This window comes from Pelobates fuscus, chromosome 4 (assembly GCF_036172605.1).
Source record: "Pelobates fuscus isolate aPelFus1 chromosome 4, aPelFus1.pri, whole genome shotgun sequence".
Classification (NCBI taxonomy): domain Eukaryota; kingdom Metazoa; phylum Chordata; class Amphibia; order Anura; family Pelobatidae; genus Pelobates; species Pelobates fuscus.
The window spans coordinates 29,944,009-29,968,305 of record NC_086320.1 but is presented as its reverse complement, the minus strand read 5'-3'; the positions used below and the strand labels follow the sequence as shown (position 1 = coordinate 29,968,305).

General features: G+C 39.0%; 1 protein-coding gene across 1 annotated transcript in view; it reads right to left on the bottom strand.

The window, feature by feature from the left end:
* Positions 1-24,297, bottom strand: part of NDRG1 (N-myc downstream regulated 1) — a 53,334-nt gene that overhangs the window by 22,919 nt on the left and 6,118 nt on the right. The window contains exons 2-3 of the mRNA XM_063451040.1: positions 10,023-10,097; positions 6,268-6,303 (exon numbers count right to left, since the gene is read on the bottom strand). Of these exons, the coding sequence (XP_063307110.1) occupies positions 6,268-6,303; positions 10,023-10,088 (102 nt within the window). The 5' untranslated portion in view covers positions 10,089-10,097. The remainder of the gene's footprint in view (positions 1-6,267; positions 6,304-10,022; positions 10,098-24,297) is intronic.

Genomic DNA, 24,297 nt, shown 5'->3' with positions numbered 1-24,297 from the left:
TCAATGAGAAGTCTTTGCGAGGCAGGTGCTCTGGGCAATTGCTGCCTCTTTAGTTTACCTGCACTGAGCTGAACAAAACAGGAAGTAACAGTGCATGTGTTCTGATTGACAGCCAGGGGGATTTAAGAGGGTAATTTTATAACAGTGTTAATTTCTATTGAAATCTGCACATTTTGTTAAATGAAAAAAAAAAAAAGACACACTCTTCACACATAACGTATTTCAGCAAGCTGTAGGGGCCTATAGTTCCCCAAATTCATGGATAATCCACAGGGTCTACATGTGACACCAACAGTGTAGTCAGAAAAAGTCTGGCATAGGAGAGCAATATAGACACACACCAATCAGAGAGTCAGCACAGGTACCAGACAGCGGAAACCAAGAAATGCTAAGGCCAGGTTAGACAAATTATGCTGGATCACAACACACACAGCTGTGACCAATTACCAACCGGAAACATTGAAGGTACTCTGGTGAGTATACACTGCAGTGCATCAGTAACACTTGGTCAATGGTAATGTATATTATACACTGAAGAACACGTTGAGGTGAGAGAAAATCTCAATGCAACTTTCCTGGTAAACGACACTCATTCCATTAGCTCTTATTGTTTTATGATTTGATATATCAAAGATCCTCGAGATTAGAGACTAGAGACTCTGGGAGATTTTGGCACAATATGCTAATACTGAATTTGAATTATGAGCCACGACACTGGACGGTTTTAATGCAGACATAGGGTAAGGTTTGGCCCTTTTATGAGAAACTGTTGGGGAAATGAAGAATACAATAACCCGTAAAGGAGCAGCAAACAGATGGCTTCACGTAACAAGGATATGTCAGGGTTATTAGTGAAACAGGGTCTTTAACCACCGATTTGCATTAAAACACCATTTCAGGAAAGAGTCTGGCTCGGTAATCTGAAGGGGGGATGACATGCCATCTGCTAGACGAGACTAACCTTTATCCTCAGTAGCATTGTTTTAATCAGAATGCCAGACATTCCCAAGGAAGGGAAACACATTGAGAGGTCGGAATAACCTGCATTTCTAGATGGTCTCAGTAGAGAATCGACCAGCTAAACATTGTTATGTATAGATAAATAAAATACAAGTGAGGTGTACTATTACACTGCTCGTTTCTGAGATTCATTCAATTCTTTGTCAAGTTACTGGCCATTACAATATAGTCAACTAAACAACTGTAGCTCAATAAAGCAGTTTTAGTGTATAGATTGTGCCTCTCAGGTTTCACTGCTCAATTTTCGGCCATTTTGGAGTTAAATCACCTTCTGTTTATGCAGCCCTTGTCACACCTCCCCTGGCTATGATTGACAGAGCCTGCATGAAAAAAAAACTGATTTCACTTTCAATCAGATGTAATTTACCTTAAATAATTGTATCTCTTTCTCTAAATTGAACTTTAATCGCATACAGGAGACTCTTGCAGGGTCTAGCAAGCTATTAACATTGCAGGGGATAAGAAAATCTAAATTAAATAAAACTTGCAATAAAGGAAGGATAAACTTTAGATGACTCTTTACGGGAAGTGTTTATGGAAGGCTGTGCAACTCACATGCAGGAAGGTGTGACTAGAGATCATAAACAATGTGATTTATCTCCTAAATGGCAGAGGATTGAGCAGTGAGGCTGCAGGGGCATGTTCTATACACCCAAACTGCTTCATTAAGCTAAAGTTGTTTTGGTTACTATAGTGTCTCTTGTCTTGACTGTCTCTTGTCTCAGTATATTCCCATTTCAGAAATGCACAGTTGAACCAATGATTGATTAATCCCATCTTGTCCTTTCCGAGTTGCCATAAGGAATCAAGCATTATAATCAGAGGACCTTAGAAACCACGTGATGGTGGGGATATTTGTATGGAGTTGTATGCATATAAATGAACCAAAGAAACTGCAAAAGTTGAGCTTCAGAGAATAGATCGTTCTAGAAAGTTTCCCAATATGTGTAATGGTTATAAGGTGCAGCTTACCTCCTTAAAAGGTCTCCTAAAACCAAATTAAAGAATTAAAGCTCCAAAGAAATTAGGAGCAAACTAATGTGGGTTATCTGGATTGAGCATCTCAGCAGCTACACTAATGTCAATGGTTCTCATTTTGGGCAAACTTTGGGAAACTTTATAAGTTTTCCTTCAAGCAGGAACTGGTTCTATTCCATTATCAGTAGGTGCTCTGAATGTTGAAAAACCATAACTGTGATCATTACGTTGACATTAGAGATATTTGTCTCAGTTATTTAACTAATGAATTCGTTGACAAAAATGTAGGACTGAATAACCCAAACCTTCTACTTGATTTACTCTCTATTTAAAAAAGGTTAAAAAAAATGAAATCTCTTTAGTTTGGTAAAACGGCGCCTTAGAGGGGATATGATAACTATTATATACATATATGTTCGGGGCCAGTATAAACCATTATCTGGAAATCTATTCATAAACAGGGCTATACATAGGACACGAGGTCACACATTTAGGCTGGAAGAAAGGAGATTTCATCTAAGGCAAAGAAAAGGTTTTTTTACAGTAAGAACTATAAGGATGTGGAATTCTCTGCCTGAAGAGGTGGTTTTATCAGAGTCCATACAGATGTTTAAACAGCAAATGGATAAATACTTGCAAAAACATAACAGACAGGGATATAATTTCTAGTTAGTGGGGTAATAGCTGCTTGATCCAAGGAGTAATCTGACTGCCATTTTAGGATCAGAAAGGAATATTTTCCTAGTTTGTTGCAAAATTGGACGCGCTTTAGACTGGGTTTTTTTGCCTTCTTTTGGATCAACAGCAAAAACATATGTGAGGAAGGATGAACTTGATGGACGCAAGTCTCTTTTCATATAACTTTGTAAGTATGTAAAATTCTCTGTTTCAAAATGTATAAAAAAAATTATAAAAATGACAATAAATATCTGCAGGGTGGAAAGTTGAATATCAAAGCAGAGCATCAGAATACTCTGACGTGGAAAGAAATTGTGGATCGAAATGCGATTAGCGACACATTGACAATTGTATACCATTCTATAATAGAATAAACACAGAGACTGCTTTTCATTGAGCTCTAGGCAACAAACATGTACTATTGGAACCTGGAATTATATCAGCATGTTAAGCCATTTGAGTTGGTTTAAAAAAAAAAAACACTATGGAAGTATTAATTTCAATAATTTTAGACTCATTAACTACATTCCAATCACAGTTACAATAACAGGGACTTCCCGAAAGACTTTGACACTACTATGTACTGGTTTTCCCTAGTCATTCACAAAGCTGGTCCTTTTAACTTCCCAGTCGTAGAATTTCAGCATCTGACCACTAGATGGCACAGCAATCCTCGCACGATACTATCTTACCACAGTATCTAATGAATATTCTTTTATTAGGACAAAATAATCTATAGTGATTGTAGAAAGGCATAGCCTGCATAAAGATTCAGATAAAACACTAGAAAATAAACTATACCTTATTATAATACCTAATTGAGAATAAGATAACATACTTATTGTAACATATAACCTTCCCTTGGCACAGTACAGAGATTAAAGGAAAACTATAGTCACCTAAATTACTTTAACTAAATAAAGCAGTTTTAGTGTATAGATCATTCCCCTGCAATTTAACTGCTCAATTCACTGTCATTTAGGAGTTAAATCACTTTGTTTCTGTTTATGCAGCCCTAGTCACACCTCCCCTGGCTATGATTGACAGAGCCTGCATGAAAAAAAAAAAAAAAAACTGGTTTCACTTTCAAACAGATGCAATTTACCTTAAATAATTGTATCTCAATCTCTAAATTGAACTTTAATCACATACATGAGGCTCTTGCAGGGTCTAGCAAGCTATTAACATAGCAGGGGATAAGAAAGTCTTAATTAAACAGAACTTGCAATAAAGAAAGCCTAAATAGGGCTCTCTTTACAGGAAGTGTTTATGGAAGGCTGTGCAAGTCACATGCAGGGAGGTGTGACTAGGGTTCATAAACAAAGGGATGTAACTCTTAAATGGCAGAGGATTGAGCAGTGAGGCTGCAGGGGCATGTTCTATACACCAAAACTGCTTCATTAAGCTAAAGTTGTTCAGGTGACTATAGTGTCCCTTTAATAAATTAACACAGACCATGTGAGTTCAGAGGGCATAAAAATGTCAATATGTTGCTCTATATTTTTGAATCAACCTGCAGTTCACAATCTATTTTTCATATTGCACATATTCTGTGACATCTTTAGGCACTTTGATGCTGGGAAATCATCATAAATAATCACAATTATACATTTAAATTGTACCCCACAAGTCTGATATAGACTGTGTTATCAACTATTTCCAACTGTAATTATGCCCGTTTCTAATACAGCTTCGGGAATTTATTGATGCCACTAGGGGAATCATAAAAGTGTGAATACTTCTCAAAATAGTTAATTACTAAAGTGTTAATTGCCAGGAATTCAAACTAAATTTCTCCAAGTAAGCCAGTATCTGTTTTCAGTTTGGCTATCCTAGTCTGAAACGTGATCTGTGGAGAAGAAAGCGTAAAAAGAAATTCTAGCTATAATTGAAAAAATCTTTGACTCGATAATTCTTATCCTATGCCATTTTAGCATGAAATGTCCAATTTCCTTGCAAGCTAGTTTATTTCTTTTTTTGAAACACAAAGTTAAGGAATTAGTGTTTGGGTGAAAGTGGTTTCTAGGAGGAACCTGGCCGTCAAGGAACAGCCTTGTATCCTCATGGCACTGTTCGGTAGACTGTGTTTGACATGATACTCAGACAGCCTTGCCGCAAATCATCGGAAATGTTTTTCACAAAAGATTGCCGGGACACGATCACTGTTTTACAGCACAAAGTTTTTTCATCCTTTTTTAAAAAAAAATATTTTTAGTATTTAGAAAAATGTTTACTGTTTCAATCTGTCTAATCCCACATTGGTCGGTTTTAAACCTGTTTTTTTGTACGTGCTGCTTATACCTGTTTACATTATTAACACTCTTAAGAAGATCTCAAAGTACCACGGATTTGTAGCTTGACAGACAGAGGGGTGGTTAAACGGATTAACATCTGCCTGCTACTTAACATACGCTTTTTATAGCACGTCCCCTAACTGTAAACTGGTAAATAGTGTAGCTGAAGATGACTTTGTAGTAGTAGCTGGGCAGGCAATCGAGAAATCCAGCCGTGGGCTAATCATCGTGGGAAAGGTAATTTGCCACCATCTGCAGTGCCAAACGCAACCAATCCCAATCTGAAGAGTCAGGTATGAGCATTTCTTGTCACTCGTTACACTTTATTCATAACCCAGAAAGAATTAAAACTGCAAGAAAAATCGAAATCTGCTTTTCTCAACATTAAGAAAGATTTCTTAGAGACAATTCATTCACAGAGGTTGACAAGCTACGGCTGGGTAAGCATGATGGGTGATGGGGGTCTATCCAATAATGTCCACATTTTTATTTTTTATTTTTAAGTTGCTTGAAGTTATTCTTTATATTTGTTAAGCACTATCTACCAATCAGCGTCAAGAGCTCAGATCAAGAAAATAAATGCCCACTTTGGTTCAAAGACCCCAGACTCGTTATTTAAGTTCCCCACCAAGCTCTAGGGTAGCTGTTCCAGCCTCTGTTGTAATTTAAACATCGGGGGTGGAAATAGTGTGTTTATGGCAGGAGATCCCCACCCATCTACAGTTCATGGACAGGGGTACAAAACAGGGGGTATTATTGATTCATTGTTCAGTATTAACCCCAAGACACAATGATTTGACTGTCTCTGCTGTTTCTTACATGGTTAAATATATTTTTTAATAATTTTTTTGTTTCAGTCTGCTGTAACAAGTAAGCTCAGCTTCAGGATTTGAAGACAACCCCTTATTAGGCAGTCAACGCATTTTAAGGTACGTGTAATGTCCAGTTGGCTATTTCTCTAGCTTTATAACCTACCTGGACAGGGTGACATAGGTAAGTTTTCAACCAATTTACTTTTGCGCAATAGCCAAATGCAGGATGGCTACAATTCACAGTGAAAACAGTGAAGGGCAGAAAATAAAAAAATGTAATTCACAAGAAAACCAACAATCGTTATTAATATAGATAAGTTCACAAACACGCGTTAAAACATTACTTTTTAAAAGTTTGGCACCTTCGCTGGATGGGTTAAAATGTGATTGGAGGTAACTGTAATTATTGTCTGAGCATTGTGATATCTGATAAATAGATCGGGAATCAGACTGATCAGTATAAAGAAAGCAGTTCGTGAACTTACCTTAATCTCGTATTCCTGTAATAACACCGTGATCCCCTAAAAGAGAAAACAGACAAACAAGAGAAAATTATTACAATGTTTTCAGCCTTTTCCTGGAGGAAATGTAATATATAATATTTGTGAATAGGGGATTGAGAGACAGAAGGAGAGTCAGGATTTTTAAACATTTGTTAGGAACACGTAATGTTTATGATATCATAGCATGTTTGGCATGTCATTGGTCTTTAAGGGGGGAAGACCCAAGGGGAGAAGAAAAAAGATTTTTCTACAAATATGGATTCTGTAGCCAGAGGTGCGCACAGCTGTCTTCCAGCCAAACAAAATGTGACATCCCAGAATTCCTAGCAAGTGGGTACAAGCAATGCATTGTGGGATGTCATCACGCGCCATTTATGCGTACTGTCACCTGTGGACTCCATACCCAATATTTCTGACAAATAATGAACTCACACAATAAGAGAGGAAATAACTTTACACCTGTGGCCTATCACAAAATATTAGATGAAATTCTATTCCCTACATAGTGACAACATGCCGTAATCGATGTGATACGTGCTCGGTAATAATCTGTCATAGGATAGGACATGTGTTTCCCGCTGTTTGTACGCAGTTTAAAAACATAATCTTTTTTTTTGTGTGTGTTTTTAAAAAAGAAATCAGCTTGTTTGCAACATCGACTTCAATAGATCTATGTAAAACGTATATATATTTGCATTTTCATTTTAACAAATTCGATAGAAGTCTATCGTTGCAAGGGTTAGAATGACACAAATGTGTAAAATCGAATGTGTAAATTCTAACCTTATATATAGACATTACTTCTTCATTGCAGCAATTATATACTTTAATTGTGATAGATCGCTGGATGTTAATGTTTACTTGGTTACGTTTTCTTAGCTTAAAAATCCAGCCTAAAACATCAGTGTTCTGGGATCTCCATGGGATCTCCATCTCCCCTCTCACTATTGTTTTTCCTGCAGGTCTGCCCTCTATGACTGTGTATGACTGTGAAGACTGTGAGTTGCCACCCGTTAGTATGATGGCATAGAGTGATCACCGCCGGTTCTCTGCCTACATTTAATTTGATAATTCCTGTAACATGCAGACATTTAGGCCGGGGGCACTAAGAGATTCCATAAAGCTTGCTCATACTACATTCTTCGCAAACAACTGCTGTAACTATATTAATGTAACGAATTTCCTTCATTACTATCAATTAAACTGAGCCAGGAGATTAGTTTGCAAAACTTTGTGAAAACATATAAGCATGTGTCCAGCTTTGGCCCTCTAATTGTTAGTGGACTATATTAACTCACAGTTTTATTCCAGCTGGTAGATACTCCAGATTTAAATCATACCCATGCCGGGGTACTTTAGAGAGCTGCTTGTCAAAAAATCACACAGAAACTGGGCAATCTTAAGAAAAAGAAGGCAGCCTCAACCAGAAGTAAAAGAGGCATGACCTACCCAGAATTGGGTGACAACCTTTGAAGAGACATGGCTACCTCAGTATTGGGTCAGGTCATGGTGTTTTGACATAGGAAAAGGATTGGGAGTAGGGACGTTAACAGGGCCGGCGCGTCCTATAGCCGATTAGGCAGCCGCCTAGGGCGCTTCTTAAGGGTTGAGGGCAATAAGAAGCATTTTGTGTGTGTGCTGCAGGTGATGGCAGCGGGCGCTTGGAAGCACTTACATGGCTGCAGACTAGCGCTCGGTGTCTTCAACCTTAGCCCAAAAAGATCAGAGATCCGTTCCCCCTGCACACCTGTCATGCCAGCATTGCACGGGTGCTCCCGCCCTGCACTTGGGATCAAGTGGGCAGTAGCATAGCAGGGGCGGAGCTAAAAGAGTCAAGCAGCCAGGCCTGGACTGGGACCCATGGCAAAACTATTTGAATGGAAGGCAAGTGGGGAACTTCATGGTGTGTGTGTTTGTGCTTGTGTTAGCCTGTTTCAGTCCGTATGTTTGTGTGTGCTTGGGTCTGTCTGTGTGCGCCTACTTAAGTCAGTGTGTTTGTGTGGCTCAGTTTTTTATGTGTGTGTGTCTTCTTGGGTCAGTGTGTGTGTGTGCTTGGGTCTGTTTGTGTGTCTGCTTGGGTTAGTGTGTGTGTCTGTATCAGTATTTTGTGTGTGTCTGGATCAGTATTTTGTGTGTGTGTGCTTGGGTCAGGGTGTGTGTGTACCTGCTTGGGACAGTGTTTGTGTCTGCTTGGATCTGTGTGTGTCTGGATCAGTGTGTGTCTACCTGGATCTACATGTGCTTGGGTCAGTGTGTGTGTCTGCTTAGATCTGTGTGTGTGTGTCTGGGTCAGTATTTTGTGTGTGTCTGCTTGGGTCAGTGGGTGTGTGTGTCTGGATCAGTGTGTGTCTGCTTGGGTCAGTGTGTGTGTCTGGATCAGTGTGTGTCTGCTTGGGTCGGTGTGTATGTCTGCTTGAGTCTGTCTGTGTGTGTCTGCTTGGGTCAGTGTGTGTGTCTACTTTAGTCTGTATGTGTGTGTCTTCTTGGATCAGTGTGTGTGTGTGTGTGTGTCTGCTTGGGTCAGTGTGTGTGTGTGTCTGGATCAGTGTGTGTCTGCTTGGGTCAGTGTGTGTGTGTCTGGATCAGTGTGTGTCTGCTTGGGTCAGTGTGTGTGTGTCTGGATCAGTGTGTGTGCTTGGATTAGTGTGTGTATTTGCTTGGATCTGTGTGTGCCTGCTTGGGTCTGCATGTGTTTGCCTGCTTGGATCTGTTTGTGTGTGTCAGTCTGCATGAGTCAGTGTATGTCTGCTTGAGTCAATGTGTGTGTCTCACTCTGCGTGAGCCGTGAGTCATTGAATTTGTGTGTGCATTGGTCACGGATTGTGTTTGTGTGGACCATTGAGTGTAAATGTGTGTGTGTGTGTGTGTATGTGTGTATGTATGTAGTATCAGTGATTGTATTTGGGGAATAAGGACCATTTTAATAAAAAAAAAGAAATAAATCAATACTTTTAACGGAACACTATAGTATTAGGAATATAAACCTGTATTCTGAATACTATAGTGTCTCTGTCCCTACATAGATTAAAAGCCCCCCCACCATAAAAATATTTTTTTTAAAAGGGGGGGGGGGGTACTTACATTTATCAAGCACAAATACTCCCTTTGCACTGCTTTTCCCCTTACTTTGCTCAATTTCACGAATGGGGCAATGCTGGTCCAATCTAATGTTCCTCATACAGGAGCATTGGGGACTTGATGCGCATAGTTAACCATGGCATTGTAGCGGAGGCGCCTCTAGTGGCTGTGACTGTGACAGCTACTAGAGGCTTGAGTAACCCTTCAAGGTAAGGCAATGTTTTATCTTGTGGGATTAAACCTAAAGGACCACTGTGGAGTGAATGGGACAGCAAAACATTTTTAGCCTAGGGCGGCAAAAATCCTTGCACCAGCCCTGCACGTTAAGCATCATTATCCCCTCCGAGATGACCTGTCCGCTGTATACAATGCCAAATCTGGTAATCTCCTAGGAATAGGTATAGCTAAATTTTATTTCCACCACAAGAAAAAAATAGAATTTTTACTTGTGAACATTTCAGATCTCACATTTTGATGAAAGAAAAAAAAAAGTCTAAAATGGGGAAATTATCAGGATAAGGTCTCACTTTTCAAATCGGTGGAGTTTCTAGTACTTACAGACAGGTTGGAACAATACGGCACTACCCATGCAACAAAAAACATCGATACTCAGTAAATATCTTAGCATTAACATATGGATATAAGGAGATAGAACATACCTCTTCCTTCTCCACTAGAAGAGGTTTGCCCTCTGAAAAATTGAAGTCTTGAAGCTGTGTCGACATGTTGGCCACCTGCAAAGAGAAAGGAAAGCCGTCGTAAGAACATGACCTTGGTCAAATGTTTCGGCACATAATTTACAAAACAATACAAGATAACACGTTTATTAGCAATATTATTTATTAACTCTGCTAACAAAGTGATATCAGACACGTACCTAACTGCCAGTAAACACATTGGGAAATCTTTCAAAATCAAATATGTACTTATGAGGTGTGAAAAAACATATAATTGAACGCAGAAATTCCCAACTCTAGGACCTACAAGTGGGTGCTGCCATCTTAGCTCTGTCATTCATTTTTATAAAATCGGTTCTCGGCACCTGACAGTCAGTCTAGAGAAAGCACACAGAGAACGGGAGGGGGGGAAGGGGGGGAGGAATTACACAATGTTTCTATATCTTCTCCCTATTTGCAATTTGTGCCCTGACTGTGCCTGAACTGAACTGAATTGTGACGTCCTTTTCATATCAATTTGAACAAAACGGATCATCCCAAGGTAAGAAAAAAAAAAGGTTAACACAAGTTATAAGTAATTTCAATGTTGTATCCAAGTTCCAGAAAATTTGAAATTCCTCTTTAGTTAGAAAGGTTTGTGGAAGATGTACATTTCAGAGATGGGATGGCTAAACTTTTTTTTTCACTTTTTCTTTTCACATCTCGTTTAACATCCATGTTGGGTCAGACACTACTGTTACCTGACCAACTGCTGCTTGACCGTACTTGCTGCTGCTGTGATTGGTCTGTGTGAACATGCTGCACGTTAGATTGAGCAGCAGTTGGTCAGTTGACGGTTGAGTTTAACTGGCTGCTCAGCCTGCTAAAAAAAAAGAAAAAATTATACAAAATAAATAAATAATTTTATTAAAGACCCGGAGGCTCCTATTATGCCTCTCTTTCTTTGCTGCTTTCCCTCAGATAAGTACAACTCTCTCAGCTTCTGGCTGTGGGAATCTGTATTTGTTTATGATTACATGCTAATTATATATGTATTGAATGCTACTCATACATATTGATCGCTAGTTATACATGCTAAAAAAAAAATATTTTATCTGTGACTAATTATTCATGTTCATATAATTGTTTTGCCTTAATTGAATTGTGCTATGATAGGCACATATGACTTTAGGTTTTCAGACATTATTCTATCCCCAATTCAGAATTTGCCCACAATTCCTTTTGTATTTGTTACTCCCTAGGATTCAACAAATCCTAGGGAGGTTTTCTGTGAAACCGCCGCAGCTCCCTGGTGCTACCTTGATCAGCCGCGCATGCGCATCACGTCAGGGACGCCTCCGGCGGCCATCTTGCGGCTCGGCTGCTGTGTCCGCGCTCGGTATTTCGTTAACCGAACGCGGTAAACAGCCGCAACCAACGGCATACCGACTCACTAGCTGAGTCCACATATTCTTCTGCCGCCTCGCTTCAATTCAGCCAGAATTTCATGTTGTGGCGGACGGTCCCCCCTTAAGTTATGGGAGCAGGTAGAAAGGGGGGACCGTCCGCCACAACACTGGACACCAACTCCGATTCAAGGGATGGAGTGGGCGTGTCACGGAGGAAAAGGGCGCGAAAGCGCCGCTTAAAATGGCCGCCGATTAACGAAATCCCGAGCGCGGACACAGCAGCCGAGCCGCAAGATGGCCGCCGGAGGCGTCCCTGACGTGATGCGCATGCGCGGCTGATCAAGGTAGCGCCGGGAGCCGTGGCGGTTTCACAGAAAACCTCCCTAGGATTTGTTGAATCATAGGGAGTAACAAATACAAAAGGAATTGTGGGCACATTCAGAATTGGGGACAGAATAATGTCTGAAAACCTAAAGTCATATGTGCCTATCATAGCACAATTCAATTAAGGCAAAACATTTATATGAACATGAATAATTAGTCACAGATAAAATATTTTTTTTTTAGCATGTATAACTAGCGATCAATATGTATGAGTAGCATTCAATATATATAATTAGCATGTAATCATAAACAAATACAGATTCCCACAGCCAGAAGCTGAGAGAGTTGTACTTATCTGAGGGAAAGCAGCAAAGAAAGAGAGGCATAATAGGAGCCTCCGGGTCTTTAATAAAATCATGACTTTCCGTCATGATAATTGTAAAATCCTTGAATTAATACACATCATTTTAACACCTTGAGAACAGAGGCAATTGTCCAAGTTCTTAACCAAAGCAAAACCTGGAATTGGAACTATATGTCTGTTCAACCATAATTTACCTCTTTCACATTAAATGCACCCACACTTATTATATATCATAAACCAGGGTTTTCATTTCACATCAAATATTTATATATGGAGCCCAATTTAACATGAATGAAATAAAAAATAAAATAAATGTCATTAGTTAAGAAATGGTGTTTTCACACAAAAAGCACTTTCACTGATGATATTGTCATTATACATTTTACTGCTCTAAAACACTCATATATGTGTTCAGCAATGTAGAGCTTGCACATGGAATGAAATGATATGCCATTTCTGCCTGGGTAGTCAGGCAGGTCCCCCAGCATATAAGTATTAAAATAATATATAAATACACTTAGAATGAATGAATGTTTAATTTTCATTTGTTTTACTTTTTATTGTAAGTGTATAATATATGTTATTTTTATATATATATAATTCTAATATTTTATTTGTGTGTTATATATATTGGGGGGTTTGCCTGACAACCCAGACAGTCCCACTACAGCCAATCCTGCCAATTGGAGTCATGTGATATTGGTGTCACCGCAATCACCACTTGGATCAGCTAGATTGGCTGCTGGGTGACTTCCGATGGGATCCGGCAAGGTGAGTATGAATTGGTGGGGCTGCAAGGGCACAGACATTAGGACGTGCCATTACTCTTTAACGTTGTTAAACTCCATGCCATCCGGGACGTAAATACAAGTTCTAAGGGCTGGAACGGGTTAAAAAACTAATCTTTAGGGTTAATTTAATATAATAAACATTTATAAGAAAACAAAAAGAAATGAAAACTTGATGACAGTTGCGATTTAACAAATCTATATGCACATCATCAGGTTTAACTTGTAACAATGAATAGTGCTTCAGTGAGGAAATGGCATCCACAAACCCAGAAAAACCATAGGAAATATTACAAAAATAGATTTTATTTTTCATACGTGCGTCGTCTTCTTGTTCCTCTGCGGAAAATGAATCATTCTGTTAAGTTAAAGCGACAGTACATCTTCCTAACAGAATATAGTTCAGCTAGAGTGGATAAGCATGCCAAGAGGCAGAAAGCCAGAAATTAAGTGAAAGAGACTTACACAGAACCTGTAAAAATGCTTAAAAGGACAATAAAAGCACTACAAGCACTTCAGCTTTCTGTACCACTAAGTTGTAGTGGTTATGGTTTCGCTATGGAAGAGCCGGCTATGGGTGCTGTCCCTCTGGCAATAAGATAACCAAGGGAGGCTCCCTCTTTATATCTAAAATTATTATTTGTATGAGCAGGATTTACCTGTGGTGGTACGGTTCACAGGGGTTCCTAAATAAAGAAACCTGTATCATTAGCCCATTAGAGCGACCCATTGAGACAGTCTCGTACATAAACAAGCATGTAGGACTGTTCTGCATGAGAAACTAACCAACCCTTAATAATAGTTCCAGCCTCTCTAGGCATCAGTATATCTCGCTAGATACATTGAGCTGTTACTTCTGGGTTCTAACATTCTAGAGTATTTCAATAGGTTTCATTTAACGGACCACAAAAGCTACCAGACCACTACATGTCAAGTGTCTCTGAAGTTTTAACCCTGCAATGTAAAACATTGCTAGAATCTTAGACAAGGAAGGGGACCGGCAGCGAGGAGAGAAGTGTGACAGGGAACACGGCCTTTTTACTTAAGACAAGGGGGACCCAGGCACCTAAACTGTAATAAATACTGTCTGTAATAGATACAATAAATACAGGTTTGTATTCCTAATAATATAATGTTCCTTTAATAAGTCTAAGGTGGACTGACTTTACACAAAAGTTACCACATTTTGTATGAAAATTTTTGAGTATGATTAAAAAAATATATAACTTTGCCAAGTCTAGTCCTAGTCTCGAATTCAGAATTTCTCAAACTTCTTTATGGAAATTCATCTGATGTGATTGTAATAAGGGATTGGTATCGATTTAGTTTCAGAAGTTAACAGTATTCCATAATCATTATGAAAGTCATTTCTGAAACTGTTTGGTAAAAAATTCGACATAGTATCTGATCCTACAGTTCATAAAACCATTAATATATATACTGTATATATATGTTTGTACATATTAAAAAGCACAACATACACATTTTAAATCTAAATGCAGATCTCTTAGTAACAACTAATTATTTTTTTATGATATATGTTGACTGTAACAAATAGGTGACCTGTGAGCCTCACTATATGCACAGCATGAATTTCAATTTGCCGGTTCACTAATTTATTGTGTACTAATTAATCTGGCAGCAAATCACGACTACAGTATTGTCCTTAACGAACCTTAATTAGTGTTTTGAAATCTCAGATGAGAGGATGCAGCACTGTTTGAGCATGTTATATACCAGGACAAAAACAGGAAAGCACAAAATAAAGCATTGCATTACCAAAAAGATAGATGCATGTTGAATAACGAAAAACGGCAGGGAGGAACCAAGGAACCGAGGAACCGAGGACACTGAAAGAGTGCACCAAGGGTGGAAGTGGTGTCTTGAGAATGAAAGGGAAGCCTAGCAGTCTGTTCGGTTCAGGAGGAGGACCTTGAGGTGAAAGCTAGAATGCATCCAGAAAAGCGTGAGTCAACTGAGACTTCTGGTCAAATAGGAACTTGATGGTGGAGAGAATCCCATTTGGCTCCTTGGAATTAAGAGATCCCTTGCGGAGAGAAAAGAGCCTGAAAGATGTCAGATGTCAAGAGAACCCTGGGGTGAAATACAATAACTGGCAGGGGACTCTCATGGGTGTGTGAAGTGTAACTCGACGGACCTTAGATGCATAAAAGAAGTCTGGGGATGGTAGGAGATCATGTTGGCCCAAGCAATTCAGGAGATAGTAGTTGAGTTTGATTGAGTGCAGGGAGTGAGAAGGGGCATTTGATGTTGAGTGGCTTCCCTGCAGAGGGTTTGGTTTTCAGCAGAATAAGAGAAAATACTTTGATGGCCATTTGGGAGTCAGTGAAACCTGTTGGGGGAGAGGAATGCCTATAGTTTAGGTATCGGTAAATCCCTACTGCTTTCATGGACACTCACTGAACTAACGAGGAAAAAGAAGAAGAAACAAATTAAACACAGGTAATTAAAATACTACTATTGGAATTGCTTATGTAGCTTACCATCCATGGTATTACCATCCATGCACAATACTACTTGTGGTCTTATGTAAAACTCAAAATTAATGCTATTACCAGTCCATATATATATAATTTTTTTTTATTTTTTTTTGGTAAACAGGTTTTCTGTTTCTTAAATACTGTGATGCCCCTAACCCAGATTAAATGCAGACTACCTTAGCTTTATTTCAAACAAGTGAACAAAATAAAAATGTGAAACTTCTAATAAATAAATAAGCATGTATCATTGATATTCAGGATGATGCCTGTAAGGTCCACCTTTTCTTGTGTGTGAATTGTACAGAACTATACATTTTAATGTACAGAACTATGCGTGTTCTAATCGTAAAGGAAAGCAAAGGGTTACTTTACTAGACAGATTACGCAGTAAAACAATGTTTCAAACTAATATGGAAATAGAAGAAATAAAAAAACAACAAACACTGGAAGTTTTCCGATTTTTACAAAACTTTAGTTCGTATTTATAACAACGCCCAAAGTGTTTAGTGTCAAACACCCTTCCTTTAAGCCAAGTGTTTCCAATTCAAAACTGTAATAACTCTTTTAAATTGCAAAAGCTTAAAAAGTTTTCATTCGCTCACTTCAGGGAAGTTTACTCAAGCAAAACACAAACTCACTTTGTCATCTCACAAACATCACATGATTCGGTCAATTATTTTACAGAACGCCAGATTCCTGTTTAAGTGAACACATTTAATCATAGGGGCTTATTTTTATGCAGCTGTTGTATCAGTTACGTGTTTTATCCACTGCCAAGTATGTCCAAAATTACGCATACGATCACGAACGAACAATGGGAGCAAACGTAAATTATAGAATTAATTGCTAATCCTAATTAATTCTATAACTACAGAATTAGAACCAGCCTGGTATCATAGAGGTCAACAAAGATCAATGGTTCGGCAGGCACATCTACAGTTACTGAGATAAGCTTTACAATCTTTAAATATTTTAAATAGAACACAACTCATCTATGTCTCATAAACACATAGGTTGAAAATAATGTGTGCATCTGGGTCCTAAATCCAAACATGGATGGCAACTCTTGACTGTCCATAGCCTACATGCTGAAAAAAAAAACGTATTCAAGCCATCCATATAGGAAATACGGAGAAAGACATAATCTGACAAGGTCTGCAATGGCAGTCAAGCTATAACCTGCATGGGCTTGTGATGCCACCTCTTTGGTTCATGACAGTGAAGCACAGCTGATAATGTATGGTACACTTGACAACGAGGGCAATGGAGGGGAAATTGCCCTTGCATACAGCGGTTGTGGGCTGCAGCCTCACCCAATTTTCCTGCTACTAAAAAGCAGCAGAAGTTGCAGTGGGGTGCCTCGTGACAACGTATGGCAGGAGTGATGCAGTAGCCAGGATTTATACAGGATCTCAGCTAGCCTACTACTCTGTGGGTTTGTGCCTGGGCTAAGTGTCCTCGGGGCCTTGACTAGGCCACTGAGATGCTTCCCAAAAGAATACAGCATTTAGAATACAGGTCCGAGCATGTTAGGCAGCACTTAGGGGTTATGTGAAGTTGTGCTGAAGGTATTGAGGCCAGCACAGGTCATCCCAGTTGGCAATGGATTCATGGGAACCAGAGTCTTGGTCTCGAAGGCATGGACAGACCTCCATGTCAGATCCATACAGCATGTGAGACACATGAATATAACTGTCCACAGAGAGAGTTTTCTGTGTAAAAAGCCATTTGTTTGCACTAGCCAATGTGCCAAGAACATTTCCTATGAACACTATATGTGGAGGGAACTGCCCCCCTATACCATGGACTTTCTTTGGTTCTGTCCAGCCTAAAAAACTTCACCCAAGGCCTTGGGGTACTCAATAAACAGACACACAGACACTAGGCAAGATGGAAGTTTTAAGTGTACCAATTTATTAGAACAAAGCAATGTTTTATATTTGCCCTTCACTGCATATAAGCCATGTCCACGTTAACCTTAATTTATCGGACTACCAAGAGTTTTGAATGAGAAAAAAAAAGAGAGAGAAAATTTCACAATTCTTCAGCAAGATAAAAATTTGTGAGTCCTGAACTGTGGGTTCACTCAACAATGGCTTGGGGTTTTTTGTTTTGCACTAAACGTCAATGAATACATTTAAATATTGCTTTAAGGGTTCTAGTAAAGACATCTTAAACTTCCAATTGCTGTTTAATATGGATTGTCATTGCTTCATTCAATGTGCTACATTCCAGCGCTCCAGCCATCAATATTACCATTATAGATTATGGCCTCATTAATATGCTGTATTTGTAAATGCTTAAATGATAGTTTTTGCACAAATGAATGTTTTGAAAAACGCTTCACCAAAAGCCTGCTTTCTTATCCACATCCCCCTAATGCCAGAAAAAGACATCAAAAGTGACAGCAGAGCCACTGACCGCACTGCTCGCTCTGAACCTCAAAGCAGCCTGCATTGGATGGAGAGGCTATATAAATCACTGCGTGTTCGTCTGTCATTCTGTGACTGCCTGAAGCCAGGTTGGGATTTAAAATCAGCTTACTCAAACATCAGAGGCCGTCCACAGGGGCACTTGGGGCAGAGCCCCACCAGTTTTTATGTAGTGAAAAATGATTTGCAGTAGGTTAGAAAATGAGTGTCTCTTTAATTCTATGAGAGGTTTCAATTCTTCAGGACCTCCCCCCCCCCACCCCCCATCCCCCACACCCCTCATTGGTAGCTGTTTGGAGAAGCTTACTTAAGAGCATCTAGACATGTCAAAAAATGGGTCTGTTTTAAAGTCTGCCATGTTTTTAGAAGGTTTTGCACATGCCTAATGTCTTTTAAGAAGGAATTCCAGGAATTTCCATTGAGTTGTCATTCGTGCAGCAAAGCCAGCTGCCCATGAGTCATGCTATTGGCCTCTCTGTTCAGGGGCCATTATTGGCTGATAGCAGCAAGGGTGTGGTAACAGTGTCCACAGGAGAGAAACGCAAGAAGCCATCTTAGAAGTAACACAAGGAGATCACAGCAGTAGCTCCTGGCCCCTGCCAAATGTAATTGTATAATATTATTCTTTTCTTTCCCCCAATATCCCCAGTAACTACCTGAGGGCTGATTAAGCAAGAATATTTTCTCAACTATATAATTAATATATATAAAGCCAGGGAAGACCAGGTGTCATATGGGGACCAGGACATTTCTGGCACAAAGCACTGTGTTGCCTATCACTAATAGAATAAATCTTACTGCACATATCCACCATCTTCTTCAAAGGGCTTAGTCACTCTACAGCTGAGACCCGGTGCTATGAAGCTTCAAACTGCAGGACTGGGGCTGTGACTCTGAGGACTCAGCTGATTCTGTTTTTAACCTGTTTCAATCTGTAATGGTTATTTTTTTCTGTTAACCATGTAAGCTACTTGTCTCCATATTACCACTGCAGATTAATTATTATTGCCAGATGCAAAATAAATGTGTCTATAAGTATCCTGCTGCTTAAAGGACCACTATAGTGCCAGGAAAACAAACTCTTTGGGACCCCCCCACCCTCTGGGTACCCCTCCCGCAGCGTTGAAGGGGGAGGAAGGGATTAAACACTTACCTTTCTCCAGCACCGAGCTCCCTCGGCGCTGTGGACTCTCCTCCCTCTTCTGACGTCATCTGCTGAATGTGCATGCGCGGCAAGAGACGGGCGTGCATTCAGTCAGCCCATAGGATAGCATTTCTCAATGCTTTCCTATGGACGCTGGCATCTTCTCACTGTGAAAATCACTGTGAGAAGCGCAGGAGAACCTCTAGCGGCTGTCAGTGAGACAGCCACTAGAGGCTGGATTAACCCTAATGTAAACATAGCAGTTTCTCTTAAACTGCTATGTTTACAGCAGAAAGGGTTAATCCTAAATGGACCTGGCACCCAGACCACTTCATTAAGCTGAAGAGGTCTGGGTGCCTATAGTTTTCCTTTAATCCATGGGCACACTATGTGCTGAGAGCTAATGGAGTAGTTCACATGTTTCATGAAAGCAGAAATAATTAATAGAAAGCTAAAGTTATCATAGCAGGACCAGTACTGAAGGTGAGGTCATTTAAGGGAGAGCTACGAGAGAACTGGAATATTATACAGAAGCATGTACTGTGTGGGTACCTCTGTATTGCAGCCCTGTGTAATCCATCACTGTGATCCTGGCTGTTTGGGATAGTTATCAGTATCTCATTATTGTGCCCAGCTCTGTGAGTTATTTCTCTGTATTTTACTCACCTCTACCTATTGTATGGGTATATATGTACTCTACCCAGCTCTGTGTATTGTATAGGTATCTCTGTAGTCTACCCAGCTCTGTGTATTATATATGTATCTTTGTATTGTACCCAGCTCTGTGTATTGTATAGGTATCTCTGTATTGTGCCTAGCTCTGTGTATTGTATAGGTATCTCTGTATTCTACCCGGCTCTGTGTATTGTATAGGTATCTCTGTATTGTGCCTAGCTCTGTGTATTGTATAGGTATCTCTGTATTCTACTTGGCTTTGTGTATTGTATAGGTATCTTTGTATTGTGCCCAGCTCTGTGTATTGTATAGGTATCTCTGTATTGTGCCTTGCTCTGTGTATTGTACAGGTATCTTTGTATTGTGCCCAGCTCTGTGTATTGTATATGTATCTTTGTATTGTACCCAGCTCTGTGTATTGTATAGGTATCTCTGTATTGTGCCCAGCTCTGTGTATTGTATGGGTATCTTTGTATTGTACCCAGCTCTGTGTATTGTATAGGTATCTTTGTATTGTGCCCAGCTCTGTGTATTGTATAGGTATCTTTGTATTGTGCCTTGCTCTGTGTATTGTACAGGTATCTTTGTATTGTGCCCAGCTCTGTGTATTGTATAGGTATCTCTGTATTGTGCCCAGCTATGTGTATTGTATAGGCATCTTTGTTTTGTGCCCAGCTATGTGTATTGTATAGGTATCTTTGTATTGTGCCCAGCTATGTGTATTGTATAGGTATCTCTGTATTGTGCCCAGCTATGTGTATTGTATAGGTATCTTTGTATTGTGCCCAGCTATGTGTATTGTATAGGTATCTCTGTATTGTGCCCAGCTATGTGTATTGTATAGGTATCTTTGTATTGTACCCAGCTATGTGTATTGTATAGGTATCTTTGTATTGTGCCCAGCTCTGTGTATTGTATAGGTATCTCTGTATTGTGCCCGGCTCTGTGTATTGTATAGGTATCTCTGTATTGTGCCCAGCTATGTGTATTGTATAGGTATCTTTGTATTGTGCCCAGCTATGTGTATTGTATAGGTATCTCTGTATTGTGCCCAGCTATGTGTATTGTATAGGTATCTTTGTATTGTGCCCAGCTATGTGTATTGTATAGGTATCTTTGTATTGTGCCCAGCTATGTGTATTGTATAGGTATCTCTGTATTGTGCCCGGCTCTGTGTATTGTATAGGTATCTTTGTATTGTGCCCAGCTATGTGTATTGTATAGGTATCTTTGTATTGTGCCCAGCTATGTGTATTGTATAGGTATCTTTGTATTGTGCCCAGCTATGTGTATTGTATAGGTATCTCTGTATTGTGCCCAGCTATGTGTATTGTATAGGTATCTTTGTATTGTACCCAGCTATGTGTATTGTATAGGTATCTTTGTATTGTGCCCAGCTCTGTGTATTGTATAGGTATCTCTGTATTGTGCCCGGCTCTGTGTATTGTATAGGTATCTCTGTATTGTGCCCGGCTCTGTGTATTGTATAGGTATCTCTGTATTGTGCCCAGCTATGTGTATTGTATAGGTATCTTTGTATTGTGCCCAGCTATGTGTATTGTATAGGTATCTTTGTATTGTGCCCAGCTATGTGTATTGTATAGGTATCTCTGTATTGTGCCCAGCTATGTGTATTGTATAGGTATCTTTGTATTGTGCCCAGCTATGTATATTGTATAGGTATCTCTGTATTGTGCCTTGCTCTGTGTATTATATCTCTATTTTTTTTCTCATCTCTGTTTGTGCCATTTTTATCTCTGTATTGTACTCAGCTCTATGTATTTTATAGATATATGCATATTGTGCCCAGCTTGTTTTATTGTATGAGCACCTCTGTATTATGCTCAGCTCTCTGTATTGTGTGAGTATCTCTGCATTCTATAAGTATACGGAGGAGTAAAGTTTTGGGCGAGGTGTCTGGCACCCCACAATCTTAAAACTGCACCAGCCATCACTGCACTCAATGCTGTCCTAGATACTTTATCACTGCAGATAACCTATTGTTCCAACGAGTCTGCTCATAATAAATTCAATCAGATAAATTTAGCATTTTTTATTTTCTCTGAATGGTCTATATGCCCCAAGGATCCCATGGGCTGCCTAACCCTAACCATAAACTCCAGCCACAGAGAGGCCATTCCAGGTTATGTTGGAAGGTTTCTGTATTATATTCTGATATCCAGAGACTGAAACGTTGCCAGGATATGGATACACTCATTAGGTGTAACAGGCATCCATCCTACTGGCTGTGTTTGCTGTTAATAAATGTCATAAGATCTGTTAAACATTGTACATGACAAAGGTTAAGAATCTGCTGACAAAGTGTTCTAATGTCTTAAATGTGCGTTCTCTATCTTTCAGATCTTCTATAAAGTTTATAAGCCTTGTTAGATAAAATTAAACAGACACCTTCATGTTCGGTGCATAAAACAAATATGAGGACCTTGGTCTCCGACAATGCCTGTTTCTGGAAATGGCTACTGCGAGAGCAGTATGGCAATCCCTGGTATTGTGCATGTCTGTCCAATGTATTTCCCAAGATGCACCATGTGATATGCAGTTCACCAACAGATGGAGTGCCAAGATTAACCACTATTGTCCTAAATGTGCTATAACTAAAACCTAGCAAAATCAGTGCGATCTATTGCATTAAAAGAACACTCCACACCACTGACTGAAGTGTTTATGTGTGAAGAGAGTGCACTCTCTTTTTCATTTCACATAAAGTGTAGATTTAAATAGAAATGTACACTTTTATAAATTATACTGGTTACACCCCCATGGCTGTCAATCAGGCGATTAGTCCGGTTACTTCCTGGTTGTTTTGCTCAGTGTAACTTAACTCAAGAGGCAGCAATTGCCCAGAGCACCTGCCTTAAAAAGACTTGTCATTGAGCTACATTGGTAAGTCTGTGATTGGACAGACACAGAAATTCTGGGAGGGGTTAGAAGGCTTGCAAAGGCTGCAAACAAGAGATCTTTTTAGTTATAGCCCCAATGAAAAAAAGTGCAAAATTAATTGCATGCTTTCATTGGGGGTAGATCTATTAGACAGAGATTTTATTTATTTATTTATTTATTTATTTTGGGAAGTGGAATGTCCCTTTAATGTTTTGTAAATACATATGCCACTCTACCTAAGCTAAAAACATTTATTTGTGAATATGTAGTACGATTGTAGGAAGACGCTCCTGGTTGCTGTGGATTCCTTTTTATATAAAATGCTTAAAAAGCAAAATAAAATGTATATTTTGCGTAATTGCGGTTGCTGGAAATCACCAGGATTTTTCGACTTGTCTTGGTCAGTAGGGTTTTTTTTTAGTACGCCAAGCTGAGTAGTTGCTTGTAGTTTCATTCATTACAGACATCAATGAAGCCACAACATACCTTCTATTATCTTACTAATAGCATCATTCAGATTTGTTCATTTTTGATGTTTATGTCTTTGCTATAAATCCCCAAGTAAGAATATCTATTGCTCATTTAAAAAAACTTCAGTAATAAAACAGTAACCTAAAATAGCATTACTACAGGCACACAATATAATCCTTACTGAGCCATTTCCTCCCTAAATACTTGAGTAACACATTATTTTGTATTAATTTTGCCACAACAAATTCTATTGTAGATCCTATCACTTATAAACAACCGTGTCACTTAGAATTTCCATAACACTCTCTGTCACCTATAAACAAACCGGGGCGGACTGTGTTACCTAAGAACAACCCAGCCATTCTTAAATTTCATTGAAGAACCTGCCATCTATGAACACCCCTGTTCCAATGAAACCATCTGTTAGCTGCAATCAAATTCTACTGTAGACCTTGTAAGCAACAAACAACAAATGAACTACGAATAAATTTAATATTCACCTGTAAACAAATTAATATTCACCTGTAAACAAATTTATTTTTACCTATAAACAAATAAATATTCACCTGTAAACAAATTATATTCACATGTAAACAAATTAATATTCACCTGTAAACAAATTATATTCACCTGTAAACAAATTAATATTTACCTATAAACAAATTAATATTCACCTGTAAACAAATTAATATCCATCTGTAAACGAATTAATATTTACCTATAAACACATTAATATTCACCTGTAAACAAAGTAATATTTACCTATAAACAAATCAATATGTACATGTAAACAAATTAATATTTACCTATAAACAAATCAATATTTACCTGTAAACAAATTAATATTCACCTGTAAATAAATGTCATGGTAAATCTTATTACCTAGGAACAACTGTTTCTATGAATAAATGCATAGTCCTTATAACCTATTGCAAAAAGCAAAAGACGCTAGCTTTTGTTTGAAACATAACATAACAGTAGACAGCTCTGAGATGCATTGCTCAATACTAGAACTCTGAAAGTGATTTGAAAAATGATGCAATTGCATAATTTCCTTCCGTTCCATGGGCTTGTGCGCCAACTGACTCACTCCAAACCACTGATCATTGTACAGAAGAACCCAGATGCCTTTGCTGATGTCTGCAGACAGCTTGTACGGTGAAGTAATGTTCGCAAGGAATAGTCCGGCCTACCAAAGAATGTTTGCTCAGTATTTTTCAGTAACAAGCCCTGACTGTGAATCATCATCCCAGCAGTCAGATGGATAAT